Genomic DNA, 20,774 nt, shown 5'->3' on the forward strand with positions numbered 1-20,774 from the left:
CAAACAGTAAGCAGGCAGGCCTGTAAACATCGTATCTGCAAATGTGACTATTTGGCGTTTAATGTGCAACTTGTAGCAGAAAGACACGCTTTTGATAGATCACCACCGTGCTGTAGCATTAAACGGTATAGTTTCGTAACACACAAGCTATAAAATTAAAAAAGCAACTACAGGATTTCTTTACCTACCGATATTTACACTCCTGGAAATTGAAATAAGAACACCGTGAATTCATTGTCCCAGGAAGGGGAAACTTTATTGACACATTCCTGGGGTCAGATACATCACATGATCACACTGACAGAACCACAGGCACATAGAGACAGGCAACAGAGCATGCACAATGTCGGCACTAGTACAGTGTATATCCACCTTTCGCAGCAATGCGGGCTGCTATTCTCCCATGGAGACGATCGTAGAGATGCTGGATGTAGTCCTGTGGAACGGCTTGCCATGCCATTTCCACCTGGCGCCTCAGTTGGACCAGCGTTCGTGCTGGACGTGCAGACCGCGTGAGACGACGCTTCATCCAGTCCCAAACATGCTCAATGGGGGACAGATCCGGAGATCTTGCTGGCCAGGGTAGTTGACTTACACCTTCTAGAGCACGTTGGGTGGCACGGGATACATGAGGACGTGCATTGTCCTGTTGGAACAGCAAGTTCCCTTGCCGGTCTAGGAATGGTAGAACGATGGGTTCGATGACGGTTTGGATGTACCGTGCACTATTCAGTGTCCTCTCGACGATCACCAGTGGTGTACGGCCAGTGTAGGAGATCGCTCCCCACACCATGATGCCGGGTGTTGGCCCTGTGTGCCTCGGTCGTATGCAGTCCTGATTGTGGCGCTCACCTGCACGGCGCCAAACACGCATACGACCATCATTGGCACCAAGGCAGAAGTGACTCTCATCGCTGAAGACGACACGTCTCCATTCGTCCCTCCATTCACGCCTGTCGCCACACCACTGGAGGCGGGCTGCACGATGTTGGGGCGTGAGCGGAAGACGGCCTAACGGTGTGCGGGACCGTAGCCCAGCTTCATGGAGACGGTTGCGAATGGTCCTCGCCGATACCCCAGGAGCAACAGTGTCCCTAATTTGCTGGGAAGTGGCGGTGCGGTCCCCTACGGCACTGCGTAGGATCCTACGGTCTTGGCGTGCATCCGTGCGTCGCTGCGGTCCGGTCCCAGGTCGCCGGGCACGTGCACCTTCCGCCGACCACTGGCGACAACATTGATGTACTGTGGAGACCTCACGCCCCACGTGTTGAGCAATTCGGCGGTACGTCCACCCGGCCTCCCGCATGCCCACTATACGCCCTCGCTCAAAGTCCGTCAACTGCACATACGGTTCACGTCCACGCTGTCGCGGCATGCTACCAGTGTTAAAGACTGCGATGGAGCTCCGTATGCCACGCCAAACTGGCTGACACTGACGGCAGCGGTGCACAAATGCTGCGCAGCTAGCGCCATTCGACGGCCAACACCGCGGTTCCTGGTGTGTGCCGTGCGTGTGATCATTGCTTGTACAGCCCTCTCGCAGTGTCCGGAGCAAGTATAGTGGGTCTGACACACCGGTGTCAATGTGTTCTTTTTTCCATTTCCAGGAGTGTATTTTCCTGTCATTTTAACAAATCGTAGCTAAAATGACGCATTTTCGAGAGATCGTTAATGTGTTGATGCTCTGATTTAGCCGTACAGTATGTCGTCTTCTGTCTTCTGTTTGTAAATTATACGATGTCACGTTTCACTGGTCACGTTTCTCTCAAAGAGGCGCCGTGGTGGGTTGCCAGTGAGTCGGCTGGGGTGTTGTCCAGTGGTCACGTTCAGGCTGCTGGCGTATCCTCGGTCCCAATCCGATTTCAACGAGAACTGTTAACGACCGATCAGCATTGTGCCTGCTGTTAGCAGTCGTTTGGTCGGTTGACCTCCTATCGACCTGGTAAATTTCAGCAACTGGAGGTCCATGAAACAGGACCTCCAGGAACGTGGATCCCAAGAGGCCCTACTGCTGGTTTCCACGTAGAAATTCACCACTGTAGTACGGATGTCTTTTTAACTTTTCAGGACAGCCACAAATCGAACTTCGTATGTTCCATTGGCCAGTTTCGCTCCTTAATGTAACAAGAGCATCTCCATAAACTATGAAATTTACAGTTTACAGCATAGTAGTTGGCTGTTGAATTAAAGAGAGAAACCAGTCAGTAAAAAATATTGATTTAAAAAAATGAAGAAACCGCAGAATAGTTGCTCAGTTGACAATCTTTTATCGTGTACACGACCGGTTTCGGAACACTTATCGTTCCATCATCTAGTTTAAACTGTAATAATAAAACAAAATATACTGATTGCGACTTGTTGCTGCTCTGAAAAACTTAATTTCAACAGTCGCTCTTCCCCTACTGGCAATGCCTTTTTTCGCTAGTAATGTGTTTATTGTTTTTAAAAATACTGGAGCATAGAGTGGAATATGGAGATATCATTAAAGATTTATTGAGTTTCATTGTGAATGGGAATGTCTATGGGCTCCTACGAACTGCGATTATAAGAACAAACTGAAAACACTAGACGCTTGGAGTGAAATAGCTGTTAAAAAGTGGTATGTGAAAAAGATAATACTGTGTTTATTGACATATTTTCACCTCGAACAATAAAGTGAAACAAACAAAACTGGGACTGATTACTAACTTTGTACAGCGTGTACAGCTCTCCTAAATGAGATGTTATCTATGGAAGTTTTAGGGCCTACACAGTTCAACCTACACAATTCAATAAAGATTCGAAATCTACAGCTTTCATTAAGGAAAAAAATATGCTATAGCTCACATACCAATTCAGCTTTACGTTCGGGCATTAATATTTCCCCACGACGCTACTTTTCACTTTTTAAAAGGGAGGTCATCCACCAGCGTCGTTTTTTCTTCTTCACTTGCGGCAGTTCCTAAACTCATTTTCTTCTCCCATAATATCGGTCGGTGAAATTGTAACTAAAACGCTAGATTATAACTATAACAAAACTTGAGCAACTTAGCAAGTTATCTGTTCCAACTGCAATTCCACATGACCATATCCTTTGGCCGCATATCCTTCACATAGTGTGAAGCCGAACACCTGTACAATGGCGACCAACGTTGGCCAAATCCAATCTCTGTCGTTTGTTGGCCTTCACTGTGCACCGGATATCTGTGAGCATGGGTGACGTTATGGCGATAACGGCCGCGGGCTTCGGTACGAGCTTATGCGCGCTGAGCAGAAAACATTGACCTTCAGTCACTATCAGGCAGTAAAATTACTCCTTCCTGTTGTCCATCACCTTCACAGTGACAGTCGCTGTAATCACTTGCGCTAGCGCCATCTATGCCACCTAAAAGTGTTATTATTTTATCTGCTTCCTCGTCGAAAGAATTTTCCTGCTGTAGGTATTCTCGCGCAATTTTTTAGGAGTGTTCGCACAACAGAATCCAATCTTCTTTAGTCACTGAATTAAATTTCTCCTGGCATTAATGTTTCAGAGACGTTACGTTGCAGAGAACATTCCTTGAAGCTACGCAACATTTCACAATAGACCAAGTATTCTCTATTGGATTTAACTGCGAGTGGCAAGGAGGAAACAGTAAAGCAACGTGACCAACAGTTTGAAGACTTGACGGTCCTTGGATTTGTTCTTCGAACTAGCCCATACAGAAAAGGTTTCAGCATGTCATGCTTTGTTAGCCACTGTACGACGTGTCTTTAGTAGAATTAAACGTTGGAGCTTTATTTTACCTTCATGTTATGGAACAATGTCGAAAATTAGTACAGAGTTAGGTTTTAAACTGGGATCACCTTTTCTGTAAACAGCTTTTTGTAATTTTGGTGGCTCATGCCGTCGAGATAATCCCCTGTTGATTGAATCGATTTCCATGTGAAAAGCGTATTAGGAGTAAGACCATTCTCACATCCTGCGTGAGTTTTTATTAGGCGTTGCCCCTTTGATGTCGGTTTGAAGAGAGCTTTTACGTTATTATCACTCCAGTATTTCCTAATAATGTGTGACGATAAAATGATCGTTTCACGAACGTAAAAATGTTGTAAGCAATTCTCCTAACAACAGCCTGTTCAAAACTATCAGTGTCTATCAACGCCTATAACTGTTCTGCGCTTATATGTTTTATATAGAGCTACAAATTTCCTTTCTCAGCCAGATTCAATGGCTTGCCTTGCCTTTTAATTTTGTGGATAGTGCGACCCTAAACTCCTGTGGCCACTTGAGCCGTCTGCTGAACTTCTGCACAGCAAAGTTCCTTACCTTGGAGAACCTATCTTCCATAACCACTAAAACGTTATCTTCAGTCTCTCGAGACTGACCATTCAGTCTTCTACCTTTCATTTTTGAAGTACTAACAGGCGACATAATTACAACTGCAGTTACAGCGCACTAGTAATAAAAGCACGGTACAACGCAAGCCACGATAGAACTGTTACTGAAATCACAAAGGACGCACATGGGAAACTGTTGATAACCAAGCTGAACGGCAGCTCTCTGCGCAAGCGCAGTGGCCATGCGACAGATATATTGTGAGGGTCGTGAAGCTTCCACAGACAGTGAGACCAAAAAGTATTCGTCTAGCTGCATATCTTTTAGAAAACAAAGCCTGTGTATCACGGAAAGAAATGTATACCAAATCTAAAGAGGCAGTCATGTAAGAAGTACCTCGGTTCAAATGGTTCAAATGGCTCTGAGCACTATGCGACTTAACTTCTGAGGTCATCAGTCACCTAGAACTTAGAACTAATTAAACCTAACTAACCTAAGGACATCACACACATCCATGCCCGAGGCAGGATTCGAACCTGCGACCGTAGCGGTCTATCGGCTCCAGACTGTAGCGCCTAGAACCGCACGGACACTCCGGCCGGCGAAGTACCTCGGTATTTTGGTTGAAAAACAATGAAAGAAACACATCCAAATAGGCAGCAAGGCTAACAAAATAGAAAATGTAATAGAAGAGCTAGTTCATGAAGTATTCGCCCACCAGACGAAGATGCCGAAATTCTGCGAGCAGTGATTAAACTATAACGCTGACCCACGGCACACACTAGAGTCAACCGTGCGCGGCCCCACTCTATCGCCTGTTGTAATTCTGAAAGGCGCCGATACAGTACAATTAGCGCCATGGGCCGTAAGGGTAGTGAGACGACGCTGATCGAAAGGAAACTTACTCTTAGAGTCTAGGGGAAAGAAGGTATGTGGCAACACAATCAGATATACCTAAAAAACGTATGGATATCACGGTAGGGTAGCGCACAAGAAATTTTAGGTCAGTGAACAGAATCGAAAGACACTTCTTCTTTGCGATGGAACAGAGATTTAAAAAGGAAGATTTCTAAAATAGAGCAATACTTTCTGATGAGAGTAAATGTAACGTAATCTGGTCGGATGGCAGGCGAATGGTGTGGCGTAAGAAGAATGCGGAGATGTTGCCACGCAATGTTGTACCATCAGTTAAACACAGAGGTGGCTCCCTGATGGTGTGGGGCTGTATGAGTGCCGCAGGTGTTGAAAAATTACATTTCATAGAAGGTACAATGGATCACCATATGTATATCAATAATTTAAAGGACAATCTGAATCCTAGTGCCGAAAAATTAGGTCTCCAAGGAAATTACATTTTTCAACAAGATAACAACCCAAAGCATACGACTCTATATACAAGGCTGTGGCTCGTGTGCAATACCCGAAAACAACTTAACACCCTTCCTCAGAGACCAGACATTAATCCTATTGAACAACTTTGGAAAGTACTGGAATATAGCATCAGGAGAAGACACATTTATGACAAGAGAAACCTAAAAGAAGCACTTCAAGACGAATAGCTTTGAAACAGAGGACGACACGCGTAAAGCTGAAATACTAAACACCTTTTTCCAAAGCTGTTTCACAGAGGAAGACCACACTGCAGTTCCTTCTCTAAATCCTCGCACGAACAAAAAAATGGCTGACATCGAAATAAGTGTCCAAGGAATAGAAAGGCAACTGAAATTATAGAGGAACGGAAGGTTCCAAATGATTGGAAAAGAGCACAGGTAGTCCCAGTTTTAAGGAGGGTTGTCGAGCAGATGCGCAAAACTATAGGCCTGTATCTCTGACATCGATCTTTTGTAGAATTTTAGAACATGTTTTTTGCTCGTGTATCACGTCATTTCTGGAAAACCAGAAGCTATTCTGTAGGAATCAACATTGATTCCGGAAACAGCGATCGTGTGAGACCCAACTCGCTTTATTTGTTCATGAGACCCAGAAAATATTAGATACAGGCTCTCAGGTAGATGCCATTTTCCTTGACTGCCGGAAGGCGTTCGATACCGTTCCGCACTGTCGCCTGATAAACAAATTAAGGGCCTACGGAATATCAGACCAGCTGTGTGGTTGGATTGAAGAGCTTTTAGCAAACAGAACACCGCATGTTGTTCTCAATGGAGAGACGTCTACAGACGTTAAAGTAACCTCTGGCGTGCCACAAGAGAGTGTTATGGGACCATTGCTTTTCACAATATATATAAATGACCTAGTAGATAGTGTCGGAAGTTCCATGCGGCTTTTCACGGATGATGCTGTAGTATACAGAGACGTTGCAGCATTAGAAAATTGCAGCGAAATGCAGGAAGATCTGCAGCGGATAGGCACTTGGTGCAGGGAGTGCAACTGACCCTTTACATAGACAAATTTAATGTATTGCGAGTACATAGAAAGAAGGATCCTTTATTGTATGAATATATGATAGCGGAACAAACTCTGGTAGCAGTTACTTCCGTAAAATATCTGGGAGTACGCGTACGGAATGATTTGAAGTTGAATGATCATATAAAATTAATTCTTGGTAAGGCGGATCCCAGGATGAGATTCATTGGGAGAGTCCTTAGAAAATGTAGTCCATCAACAAAGGAGGTGGCTTACAAAACACCCGTTCGACCTATACTTCAGTATTGCTCATCAGTGTGGGATCCGTGCCAGGTCGGGTTAACAGAGGAGACAGAGAAGATCCAAAGAAGAGTGGCGCGTTTCGCCACAGTGTTATTTGGTAAGCGTGATAGCGTTACGGAGAAGTTTAGCAAACTCAAGTGGCAGACTCTGCAAGAGAAGCGCTCTGCATCGCGGTGTAGCTTGCTGTCCAGGCTTCGAGAGGATGCGTTTCTGGATGAGGTATCGAATATATTGCTTCCCCCTACTTATACTTTCCGAGGAGATCACGAATGTAAAATTAGAGAGATTCGAGCGCGCACGGAGGCTTTCCGGCAGTCGTTCTTCCCGTGAACCATACGCGACTGGAACAGGAAAGGGAGGTAATGACAGTGGCACTTAAAATGCCCTCCGCCACACACCGTTGGGTAGCTTGCGGAGTACAAATGTAAATGTAGATGGGACAAAATTCCAGCCTCTCTGACGGCTGCCCAGACGACTACAAGTAGTAATAGCTACAAAGGGAAAACCCATTAAGTATTAAGTTTTGTAATTGAAATCATATTTTCAGACAGTAAATTAAAAAAAAAAATGATGGCCCAATACTTTTTGAAATAGCCCTTGAATAAATTATCCATTTTGTCAAATTTGCTATCGCTATGGATGTATTTATTTCCTTGTCCATCAATATAAATGACTTTCCAAGGTTCATTGCATGTGACTGGACGTTCATATTTTATGTTCCTTTCGCGTGACATATGCTTAAATTAAAAAAAAAAATACAAGTAGACGAATACATTTTGGACTCACTGCAGCTGGCGCGGAGTGGACGCGCCTTAACAAGTTTCTATGGCGCTGTTCCGAGGACTAACGACGAAAGAAGAGTATAAACGAAGCAGCCCCTTCAAGAAGACATTTCCGGGCTGTAAGTGCTCCGTGGACAGGAAGGGGAATCAGCGGCGACGCTGCAGTGGCTCCGGTTGCTTCCGGTGAATCGGAGCGGAGCCGGTGGGCCAGGTGTTCGGCGAGCACGAGCTGCGCGCAGCATCCCATCTCCCGCGAGAGGTCGCCGACGACCGCGCAGGTAACTGTAGAAGAGCACGGGCAGCGGGGGGGGGGGGGGGGGGGGGGGGCGCAGCTCACCGCAGCGACAGCTGCAGCCGCTGCCGTTGCAACCGGCTCCTTTGTGGCGTCACGGCGTTCAGGTAGGCCTGGCACAAAGGCAGCAGCGCCAGGCGGCAGGTGTGGCCTGCATCCTGCTGGTCTGCCACGGCGCATTTCTTCAAGGTAGCCACCGACGATCTACATAAACAGCACAGACTGCCCATGCCGCCGCCATATTTGAAGCCAATTGAAAACTTGGCCGCCTTGTTTTGCACCTTAATTCGGGAAATACGAGGGAACCTATCAAGCCAATAAGAGGGATGTTCGGAAAGCAAGGTCCGATCGGTCGCGAAATGAAAACCATAGTGAACACCAAAAAATTTTTTGTTCTCAGCAGTTGGCCACACCTTCCAGGTACCTCCCTAGTTGCTGCCCCACCTTAGATATTTGTCACAGCGTTGTACAAACTTTCCAGTACCCTCGTCACAGAAAGCAGCCGCCTGTGCTTTCCGCCGGTTCTCTACGTTAGTCTGCCTTTCGTTGTTTGTACCAAAATGTTGTCTTCATAGATAGCGGTTCATGTAGCAGAGATGAACGACGGAGGGAGCCAATTAAGGGCTGTATTGTTGTTGATCAAACACTTTCCCTCGGAAACACTGCAAAATGCGGCCGAAATTTGTCTTGAAGAAAGAAACGCAAGACATTTATGTTATGTGGGCTGCATAGCTTCAGGAGAAATCTCCCGTCATATCCACATACTTGGCAGGAGACACTGTTGTTCTAAGTATTGCTACGTGATCACCTTGCGTTCTGAACTGAAAGGAGCGACGAGAAGCAAACGACAGGCACACTAAAGACACAGCCGCCTGATCGGACCTTACTTTCCGAATACACCTTGTACTAGTCGTCTGCTAGCACGGTGTCATATGTTTGTTCTTGTGTGGCGAGCTCCGCGTATTTCGTCTTGCGGGGCACGTTAAGTTGGCAGCACATTTTTGCCAGGGGTTCGGAAATCACTGCTATAATCCTTTCATCGTAACATTAAACCTGATGTGAGCAAACACAAATGCGATGATAGGTCAGAAGCCGTAGCAAACATACAATGGCGTTGTTACGCTCTTGGAAGTAGGTCCTACTTATGTATTAGATATCTTATTACTAAGTTATTACTTATCTTATCTTATTACTAAGATGAACATCAACGAAAGCAAAACGATGATAATGGAATGTAGTCGAATTAAATCGGGTGATGCTGAGGGAATTAGATTAGGAAATGAGACCCTTAAAGTAGTAAATGAGTTTTGCTATTCTGGGAGCAAACTAACTGATGATGGTCGAAGTAGAGAGGATATAAAATGTAGACTAGCAATGGTAGGGAAAGCGTGTCTGAAGAAGAGAAATTTGTTAACATCTAGTATAGATTTAGGTGTCAGTAAGTCGTTTCTGAAAGTACTTGTATGGAGTGTAGCCATGTATGGAAGTGAAACGTGGACGATAAATAGTTTGGACAAGAAGAGAATAGAAGCTTTCGAATTGTGGTGCTACAGAAGAATGCTAAAGATTAGATGGGTAGATCACATAACTAATAAGGAGGTATTGAATAGATTTAGTACTCAGTCCGTCATCAGGCCACAACTGGCCCATCGGAACCATCCGACCGCCGCGTCATCCTCAGCTGAGTATGCGGATACGAGGGACGTGTGGTCAGCACACCGCTCTCGCGGTCTTTACGATGGTTTTCTTTGACCGGAGCCGCCACTATTCGGTCGAGTAGCTCCTCAGTTGGCAGCACGAGGCTGAGTGCACCCCGAAAAATGGCAACAGCACATGGTCACCCATCCAAGGGCCAGGCACGCCCGACAGCGCTTAACTTCGGTGATCTGACGGGAACCGGTGTATCCACTGCGGCAAGGCCGTTGCCGAATAGAATTAGGGAGAAGAGAAATTTGTGGCTCACCTTGACTAGGAGAAGGGATCGGTTGGTAGGATATGTTCTGAGGCATCAAGGGATAACCAATTTACTATTGAAGGGCAACGTGGAGGGTAAAAAACGTAGAGGGAGACCAAGAGATGAGTACACTACGCAGATTCAGAAGGATGTAGATTGCAGTAAGTACTGGGTGATGAAGAAGCTTGCACATGGTAAAGCAGCATGGAGAGCTGTATCAAACCAGTCTCTCGACTGAAGACCACAAAAAAACAAAACATTGCTTAGTTACGTTAAATGGAACTTTAAAATATTCAAATGTACGAGTATTAACAGCAATCAACGTTTTTCTTTAGCTACGTAGTTTTTAATTCAAACATCGTGTACAGTCACAGTCACTGCAGCGTTGTGCTCTGATTGTCGCGCTGTTAATGCGTAGTGTGACAATGGCTGAGGCCGCTTTCTGTTCCCTAGACAAACACGCGCGTGGAACACGGTTAAAAAGTGCCGAGAAATAGGCTCTTCTTAATGTTTTTCATAAATTTACGGATATATTCGGCTCTGAAGTGTTACAAGCGCTGTATATAATGCAGCTGATAAACTATGCCGCGTTGAACGTGTAGCGCAGTCGGTTGCGTAATAGAGTGTGAAGCAACGTTGGTTCAAATCTCCCCAGTAGCATTTTTTTTTTTCTTAGTTCAATTTGAAATACCTACGTCTCGTAATTATAAAACTCATCATCATATTTTATGAATAATGCAAGACTTCTTCTTTCTAATTACATCTTGGACGTAAAATTCCTGTTCCCATTTCAAATACAAATTCTTAATTATCGATGTTTTATGAAAGACTGTTCAGTGTTTAAGTATACGGTGAGATCCTTCAATACTCTTTTACGTTATACACAGCTTATGCAAAAAATTAGCGGGTGGTTAAGTCAGGAATTTTCATCACTCTTGCTTTTACTTACAATAGTACGTTAGCTATAAACGATAATGTGTTGCGGTTTTCGTCTAGTCGTCTAAGGAGCGTATTATGGGAGATTTGCATTGTAATACTTCATTCTGCTTAAAAATTAAATGACCCTCGAAGTTGTATTGCTCTTCTGCTAGTCTCTTTTTACGTGTGAACTGCAGCTAGCCAAGTCACTGCAGGCTAGCTGTACCAGCTGACCGGAAAGTGCAGCCCTAGTTAAAAGCGCCGGTAAAGCTGTTGCTCCGTATTATTGCTAAGTCGATGTGCGAGTAACGCACAGCACAAAACGTACCCTTGTTATCGTACTTGACAGTACTCGAGACAGCTTGGCTGCAGTCCCACGTGAAACGGAAATCCATTGAGGTTCTAGCAAACGCGGAAGAATACATAGTGTAATGCTTACATCAGGTTTATTCTTATGGTGAACGGATTATAGTGGCTGCGGTTTTGTTGGGAGGTGGGGTTGAACGTTACTACAATTGAAACTATGTATCACAGCAGGTGTTGAAAATGTTTTCCCTTTTCTTGAATGCACATTTCAACACATTTACATTTATACGTATGCGAACACCTTTAACAGCTTTTCACGTGTAATGGTAAGCACATAATCAATCGTCGCTTTCTTCAGTTGATCTATTGCCTTTGGGTTATTTTCATACACAATTTTTTTAGCCGGCCCCCTAAGGAAACAGTCGGACGGAGACAGATCTGGTGAGGCCAGAGACCTTTCATAATTTTTCCAAAGATTTCTTCTAAAAGTCGTAGGGGCGGGTATGTCGTATGAGCAGTGCCGTTATCCTGTTGGAAAAACGAATAATTGATCTCATTTTCACTCAGCAGGGCAATAAATGGATAAATTACCAGGGAACAATATATATCGGAAGCGACGGTATTATCGAAAAAGATCTCCGCTACAATTTGATGTCGCGTTGTGGTAAAAATACACTCCGATTTTCTCTGCCTGCAGTGACGCTTCTCTTAAACCATGTGGATTTTCTGATGACCAAATCGATGAATTTTGGGAATTAATAGGTGAAACAAAGCCTTATTAGTGAAAAAGGTTCGATATAAAAAACCAGCTCTATGGCGGTTGGCAAATATCTGAAACTATTCACAAAACGTTGTTCGTTTCGCATGCCATAACCTCCTCACTGATTTTGTTGGATTCCGCAACATGGATTCCGAAATGTCGTCAAGCTTTCGTTCTGTTAAAATTGTAGGCCTACCAGTTCGTGGTGCATCATGAACTGAACCTGCTGTCTGGAATTTGAAAATAAAATCACGTACAATGTCACGATAAGGGCACCTCGAAGCAGAAAAACGCAATCGAAGTTGTCACCTCACAAACTCCGTGAAGTTTCCTTCTGCACGGTAAATTTCTTCCACTAAAAACGCTCTCTCTGCAATGGTAAGCATTCTCATTACACTCAGTTTCCACAAGAACTGGACAATAACACCACTAACAACTGCAACGCACAGGCAACAGTTCTGCGTCCACCCTAACGCTACAGGTCCACGGAGCACGTGCAGGCGAGACTTGAGTGTGCCTCCCAAGGTAAGACACGGTAGGCTCGCCGCTACGGAGAGTTTGTGGGTGCACGGTACAATGGCATTTGGCTGTTGCAACTCACAGAAACGACACGTTTCGGGAAATGATGCTGACAATGAACTGCGTTCGTTGTGTATCACGTCATCTTAACTGTGATATTTGCGTTGTGCGAGATTCTGCTAGACAATCTAGCAGACAGTGACAAAACAGACGTAATCAAATCGAGAAACCACACCAGTTTCGGGTACCATTCGTACTAACAGTTTCTTCAGTATTAGACAAAGACATTTTGATATTTCGTATAGCAAAATGTTTGACTAACTTTGAGGTAATAGATTGTTTCACAGAAAGGAAAGCGCGCCGTTTAAGACTGTAGCTACTAGATTAATGAGAAAAACATGCTGGGACTTCAGCATTGAAGAAATGTGTACTGTCTTGCTTGTCTGTTAACTTTATTGGTGTTTTGTCTCCTGTATTTGATTTTATATCACACAAAAGAGAAAGTTATTAGCGAATAGGCAATAAAGAGTGCAAATTTTCTGAAGAGTTCTTGTTTTCCCGGTCACAGTTAATTCCATCAAGTATTAATTGTGAGTACTTTTTTAAGCGGGACCAGGAGAGACACCACGGGACATTTCTGTTCCCCCTGCCCCGACCATAGGTCTGATGGCTTCCGTTACAAAATATATACGTTTGAATTCCACAGACCGAAATACAGTGACTATAACCAGGAGAGGCACCACAGGACATTTTAATTTCCACTATCCTGAACATAGGTTTGGTGGCTTTCACTACAAAATATATACGTTTGAATTCCACAGAGTGAAATACAGTGACGTGTATAGAAGAATGCTGTATGAAGAGGCGTAGCACTGCACTTTAATACACTTAACACAGAACAACATGTCTTATATTTCACCGAACAAAATGGCTCTGAGCACTATGGGACTCAACTGCTGTGGTCATAAGTCCTTCACCGAACATATATGTTCTATACATAAATATATGCGCTATAAAATGAACATATATTAGAAAGATCTTTTTTCTTAAGTTTTAGCGTCCTATCTCAAACGCTTTTCTTATGCTGCAAAGCTGCAAATTGGATTTTAGTGGTAAGTGCAGTGTTCAAATTACTATACGTCAAGGGCCCCTTGGCAAAGATAAAATAGTAACAAAGACTGACTTTCACAGTGACGTGAGTGAATTCAACCTCCCGTTTTCTTTAGATAAAAATTTTCCGTAATTTCACTCTGAATACGCAGGAACTTTTGTATGTTGAATTTGGACCATGGTGCCAGGCGCAGACTACGTCGATGTGGTACTATCATTTCTCAAGTATGAATTTTAGACATCACAGGATCTCTAGTAAATAGTATAAAATCATGTATCATACAACAGTCAGTCTCAGGCCAAAATTCTCTTTATTGTAGAAGTGACTGAAAGTCATAGTAGGGGCTTGTGACCGTTGTAATCACTCTGATGAAAACGGCTTTAATGTAACTGGTTGGTCACAAAGTAGCAGTGAGAAGACCCATTTTATCATTCGTTACGCGTTTCGAGCTCTGCCCATCTTCAATTGACCTTTTGAGAAATTGGCAGCAAAATTTTTTTTTACAATCTCGCAAATTTATTCAAGTGTCTTAAAATAGGATCTATGTTAAAACATGACTGAAGAACAACAGTATTTAAAATGATATTTAAATTCAAATATCTTCTTAGTTCAATTTGTTTTTCAATGATATTTTAGACAGCAGGCCTCTTATTTGCTTCTTATAAAACGTAAAATTTGTTTCTGTTAACGGATCAGTCGATAGCACCACCTTTAATGCGGGTGCCGCGACACGAACTTTGACCTCACTTTTTTCAAAACGAAACATATAACTTTTTGCATTCCTTGTGTTAATTAGTATGTGTATAATAAAAATTCCTGTGGCGCAAGGATTTTTCTCGGCAGATTAATGTAGCAAATGTTGAAAATCTCGTGGAATGCAACTAATTTAAGCATAAGACATCAAGAAACAATTTTTAATAAATTATTTCAATAACGGTGCAAGATCTTTTACCTCTCACAAAGTACGCATAGGCATGTTAACAGATGGAAAAGCGGCTTTTAAGTTACCGTAGGTCAGGACTGGATTCTTCAGCCGGCAATTGCGAGGACTGAGCGACAAAGAGCCTCTGGTACCGACTCTCCTCACTCGTTCACGGCGTGTTTCGGCACCTGGAAGTAGGAGGATAACAGACCAGTTAGACAAGATAAAAAGAGGTTACAAAACAGAAAGGATACCAGTGTTCGTGCTAAGAAATAATTAGTTAGTCCAAGAGTCATCTCGGTAATACACTACAACACCACTTTGAGAGTGGCCTCTGTTCGCAGAGGAAAGTCAGCAAGTTTCTACAGATAAGCTATATCAGGCTTAAACGTCTCCTTAGTGAGTAGACCCTGTAGTGCTAGCAAACTGCGGGGTTAGAATGGGCTAGTCGAGGTGCTGCGTGATGTGTGAATGTTCGTCATACTAGGAAGGGATGTGTGCAGCCTATGAACACGGCTATTGTCGTCTTGGAATACGGTAGTATTTACGGCACACTCATCATAAAAGCGGTCACAGAAATTGTTGTAATAAACGCTCCGGTTCATGTTGATGGTAACCTGAATGAGCAGGTCCACGTCATGGTACGGAAACAGGGTTTGTAGTACCGAAGGCTACCAAAGGCTGTTACAAGCAAGCGTAGACTACGATAGTTTTGCTAATAGGCTTGGTCAGTTAGGAGCATAACTGCGTTACCTGTAGGTTAGGTGTGTTGCTAACCTATTCAGCGTTACCGCATTTCGATGCGTATGCAATGAGTGCCATACTAGGTTCCCCTAGAATGCGCAAGCAGTGAACTACCTAGAAACTGAGTGAGGATACGGAAATTGCCGCGTAACCTATAGAATATTTTGTTCTAAATAGTTGACCTGTTTGCTACTTAAAAATAAACAGCATTTGCAGCAAATTGAAACTGTCAGTGTTTAACTTATGTTTTATTCGGAAATTGTCGATCTGGACCGTGAAAGAGAGGGACGCCGTAATAAAAATATAAAAATATACCGATTTATCATATAGCACTAAAAATGCAATTTTCTCACAAAGAAACGCCAAATGAACCAAATATATAAAACATCGCTTCAGTACTTAGTGGAGCTTTTATAAAACATGTGTCGATATTCAAAAGCTGCTTCCCTTGAACTTTACATTGAGTACAAAGGAACAACAATTATCATTTAGATTTCTTATGTTTGTGCAGGTAAACTGTACTAGCATCAAATATAATTAAAATGCAATTTATATTACGGGAAGGCGGGGCAAGACGGGGAGGTGAGGTAAGACGGGGAAGGGCTATAAGCTACAGTTAGAGTGCTGCCGTCTGTGGATAGCTACGTCAACTTCATCAATGCACAGCTCCCAGTGTGTTTACATTGCTGAACCTTAGTTTCGCGGCGGTTTTTGTGAGCAAGTTACGTGCAATTGTTATACTGATTTGCAATGTTTTACACCTTTCGAGGTCCTAAAACATGTGTTTCGTGAACATTTGTCCAGACTCTATATATAGCACTGAATAGTACGTCTTATTAACAGTAAACTGCTGTGTCAGTAGTCAATGTTCACTCAATAGTGTTCATGTAGGCGTAACATAACCTGACAGCATGGTAGGGGGCAAGATGGGGTGGGGTAAGATGGGGAGCTACCCCGTCTTGCCCCTCCTATTTGTCCAACCATTACGTTCTTATCGTCTCATGTGTTTACCTCGCTGCGGGTTTTGAACACATACATTATACGTTGAATACAATTGTAAATAGAATGGTATTGGTTATTCCAATGTTTCCTAATTAATTACAAATTATGCTTTGGGCTATATGGTGAATAAAAATACACAAAACGTGCAAAGTAAGTATTCTTGCTATGCTTTAACGACTGACTATTGGGAATATGGTATTTATTATATAATATAGATTACCAGGAATGATCTGACTCAATAGTACGTTCCACGTGTTTTATTTCAGATGGTTTGCAAGTATCGGCGACAAACGTCTAGACAAGATTGGTCATTGGAGTCAATGGAAGGCGCTGTAAATGCTGTTGTAGAAGGTCATATGGGTTCTTTCAGGGAAGCTCGACAATTCAACGTGCCACAGACAACGATTGAACGACATCTGGCAAAGAAACGTGCTAATCCTGGCTATACAGTTGTGAAAAGGTTAGGACCAACCACTAGTGTGTTTACCACAGGACAAGAGGCAGAACTTTACTTAACACAGATGTAAGGACAGTATTTTGGCCTAACACTTAAAGAACTTTGTGAACTTGCTTTTCAGCCAGCTGAACGAATCAACATCAAACATCCATTTAATACTGCAGCCAAATCTGCTGGAAGAGATTGGTTAAATGGGTTTCTTGCACGAAATCCTACCTTAACAATACGAAAACCAGAGGCCATTGTGAAAAGGTTAGGACCAACCACTAGTGTGTTTACCACAGGACAAGAGGCAGAACTTTACTTAACACAGATGTAAGGACAATATTTTGGCCTAACACTTAAAGAACTTTGTGAACTTGCTTTTCAGCCAGCTGAACGATCAACATCAAACATCCATTTAATACTGCAGCCAAATCTGCTGAAAGAGATTGGTTAAATGGGTTTCTTGCACGAAATCCTACCTTAACAATACGAAAACCAGAGGCCACATCAATCGCACGAGCAATGGGGTTGAATCGAGTTGCTGTAGATCGGTTTTTCGATCTGTTACAAAGTGTACTATGTGAAAGTAAGAGGCCTAAATAAAACGTAATACCTGATTCTTCAATTCGCTGAACCATGTTTCGAAACCTTATCGTCACATGATTTCGTTATTCCTGTCCTTATTTAAGCTTTAGAGACGAATTCATGCTAGTTCCCCATCTTACCCCGCGTATGGGGTAAGACGGGGAATTGGTAGTTTATGTTTCAAATCGAGATATTTCTAACTAAATGTGACAAGTTCGCAGGTTTCATTGCATGCCATTGTAATTTAATGGTTAAGTGAACAAATGATAGTCAAACCTATTTGAATTTGTTTATTTTTGTCCCTTTTGTAAGGGTTTAAAGTTAGCTTCCCCATCTTGCCCCGCCTTCCCCCACATAAGGGTGTAACTATGCAATAGACTAAAAGTGAACGATGTACTGTTTTAATTGTGTACCCAATATGTACAAAAAGAAAACAAAAAACAAAACAGGGAAGACGTCGGTTTCCGATTTCTCCTTCACTAATTGGTTAAAGGTTCTCTCCCTACCAATGCTACCAGTACTATCAGTAATCAAACCTTTTCATATGCCATTTATGTAGTGTAACAAAGTACTGAACTGTAATTTCTGTAGAACGCGACTCCACGCCGCAACACCTCGTAAACATCAGAGAATCATCTCTATCTTGAATCAGAGCCTCCAGAGGCTGCGAGATAAACGCCGAAGTTGGCCGTCGGGCCAGTCGACGCCTTGCATCATCTGGTGTGAGACAAAGTCGTGACTAACTGGACCGCAACGCACACCTCCAGTCAGCTACTGCGCAGTTTCTGTGTTTTCCGATTCAATGAAGACTTGCAGGCTTATGTGCCGCTTCGAGCAATGACATTTTCTGAGGTGCCTTACTGCCACTACATGCTGAAAGCGGTTCCATTCACACTAACCATAGCAGTTCCTGTTGAGTTTGGTATGAGTTGTCATGACTTCGCTGCCAGTGGTACAGTATTACTTGTAGACCTGTTAGGCAATCCGCGTGGACACATCAACAAACTGGACAACTTAATTCATGTTTATGGACACTTCCAGACACGATAGCTCTTTTTCCGGTATTCATTTGCGTCTCAACGTTGATCCACTTAACTGCGCTCGTTCAATGCGATCGATTGGATCATACATACACACCAGTTCACTGCCTCGACTCTTGTCTGTGGAGGAGGCCCACATGAGACTGGTCCCACTTCTACACTATCTGCAGCGCTTAGAAAATACCAGCGTGCTCTTTTGAGAAGATGATGGACAGCATCCGGTGAGCTAATCCACTACACTTCCAGCTAATAATAGACCTCGTACCTAAAGTCCTGTTTTGCGTGGGAAAGGTATCCATTCCCAAAAATAAAAAGAATAAATGAAATCATTGAAATGTAGGTGCAATTATAACCGAATCGCCAAAGCCGTGTACTTGCAGCATGCAAGACAAGAAGCGAAAACTCGGATAAGGTTAAATGAGTATAAAATTTGGCTGGATGGAAGTACAGGAGACAGTTAAATTTGGGAAACGCTATAAGTTTAGTTAAAGAAAATTAACGGTAGCCATCCCACTACGTTAACAAAATTACTATCATTAAAATCACAGTCTGTTAACAGTGAAAAACGCACGTAAGAATGCTTGGTTTTGTTGCAAGATGAAAACAGCACAAAACTGGTAAATACTGCTCTAACGTGTTTTCAAATGGATATGTCACAGTGAACAAATACTTTCAGCTAGGCAGCAGCTCATGAAAATCAATTGGTAATAATGAAATAACAACAAAATCTCATCAGTTATAGATCTTTAGGTAAATACAAAAATTTCGTGACGTCACTCACTGCAATTGTTACTGTCCTTAGTTTTGCTCGAGAGGTTACTTATGTTTATTCATTTCTGAATGCTATCATTTAGCTTGAAACCTATCGTGATGAGATAGCGTCATTCAATAATCACTTTCCTGTGAGCTACAGTTTCGTAGTTTGCGAAGGATAAATTTCGACTGTAAAGAATGTCAAAGTTCGTGGTATGGTTTTACTGACTAATTTGTCTCTTGCACCTTCAACTCTTATTACTCTTCATTAACAATTGGTGTTAATCTTTATTGCAATTGCCACTATTGTTGGCTCAAGACGGTAAAACACATTTCTGACTGACTGCAGTTGCGTAAAATGAAAGCGTATTTATAGATGAAAACATACACAAAAAATGTGTTTAACTGAATTTGCTGAGCACAGTCTCGGAAATTACTGATTACTAGACTTGAGTACTTCTGTTATTTGCTGTCTCGCAAATTATTGAACTTTAATTGCTCTTATTTTTGTCGTGGAACACTGCAGTAGTGTCTCAACCATTCGGATATTTGGTATTATAAATAGTGGGTAGAATGGATCCTACTTTGTTAAATGAAATGATCGTGTTGCATTGATGGCCGGGAGGCTCCTTCCGGGGAAGTTCAGACACTGGGTGCAAGTCTTATTTCAAGTGACGCCACATTGGACGACTTGCACGTCGGTGACGTCGGTGATGAGGAGATGACGATGAAGACAGCACAACATCCAGTTCACGAGCGGAGAAAATCTCTAACCCGGCCGGGAAACGAACCCGGACCCGCTGCAAGGCAGGAACACACATTATCACTCAGCTAAGAATGCGCTCGCTGCATATGTATTTAGCCTCAGGTAAAATTAATAGCTGGCATTTGGATTAATTCGATATTATTCAGTCACAAAAATGAACTACGACGCTGGTTAGCTGTATACAAGTCTGACCAAGTAACTGGTTGGATCTTACTTCAGATTGTGATTTTGTCGACCCAATGTAAGACATTGTTTGTTTACTACGCGTGGCACAGGCTCTTCCTCTTGTACCTCTGTAACAAATTCAATTGAGCCCACACTACTCTTCATGTTAATTAACATCGGCTTGTGGTATTGTAGTTTGTCCATTTAATGCCATATATTTCGCCCGTCCACACCAGGTATTCGTCGAGCCATTACGTACTTCAGCACCATGCATTATGACCATTTATCAATACAAGAGTGGCAGCGCGACTCGACTCGAATGTGTCAATGTTCTCCTACGTTCTGCTCTGCGCTGTTCTCAACTGATGGTGCGCTCGCGAGCCCAGCGGTACTGCAACTGCGACTTCCCTGTACTGCCTGACAATATGGCATTTCCCTTACTAAACCTGCGGTTTTACTTACGACTAGCTTACAACTAACATTTATTTAACTTTGAAATCCAGTTTCATCATACAAACATTAGTACACTTATTTACAAACTCTGATTCACAGAAAAAAGTACATCGAAAAGTAAAACCGCAAGGAAAGAATACAATAGCCCACAGATTGGTTGTGTTACAAAGACATTGCCAAGTATCACCTAACAATGTCGTTTTCCATATTTAACGTTGATTTCAAGTTCCTACATTCCTTTTATTTCGAAAACATTTTAATACGTTTAATAATAATATCTATTGCTTTTGGGCATG

General features: G+C 42.8%; 1 protein-coding gene across 1 annotated transcript in view; it reads right to left on the reverse strand.

The window, feature by feature from the left end:
• LOC124805713 overlaps positions 1 to 20,774 on the reverse strand; it is an 813,762-nt gene that overhangs the window by 266,214 nt on the left and 526,774 nt on the right. Inside the window, exon 5 of the mRNA XM_047266283.1 lies at positions 14,615 to 14,716. Coding sequence (XP_047122239.1) covers positions 14,615 to 14,716 — 102 coding nt within the window. The remainder of the gene's footprint in view (positions 1 to 14,614; positions 14,717 to 20,774) is intronic.

The sequence above is a fragment of the Schistocerca piceifrons genome, chromosome 7 (genome assembly GCF_021461385.2).
Source record: "Schistocerca piceifrons isolate TAMUIC-IGC-003096 chromosome 7, iqSchPice1.1, whole genome shotgun sequence".
NCBI lineage: Eukaryota > Metazoa > Arthropoda > Insecta > Orthoptera > Acrididae > Schistocerca > Schistocerca piceifrons.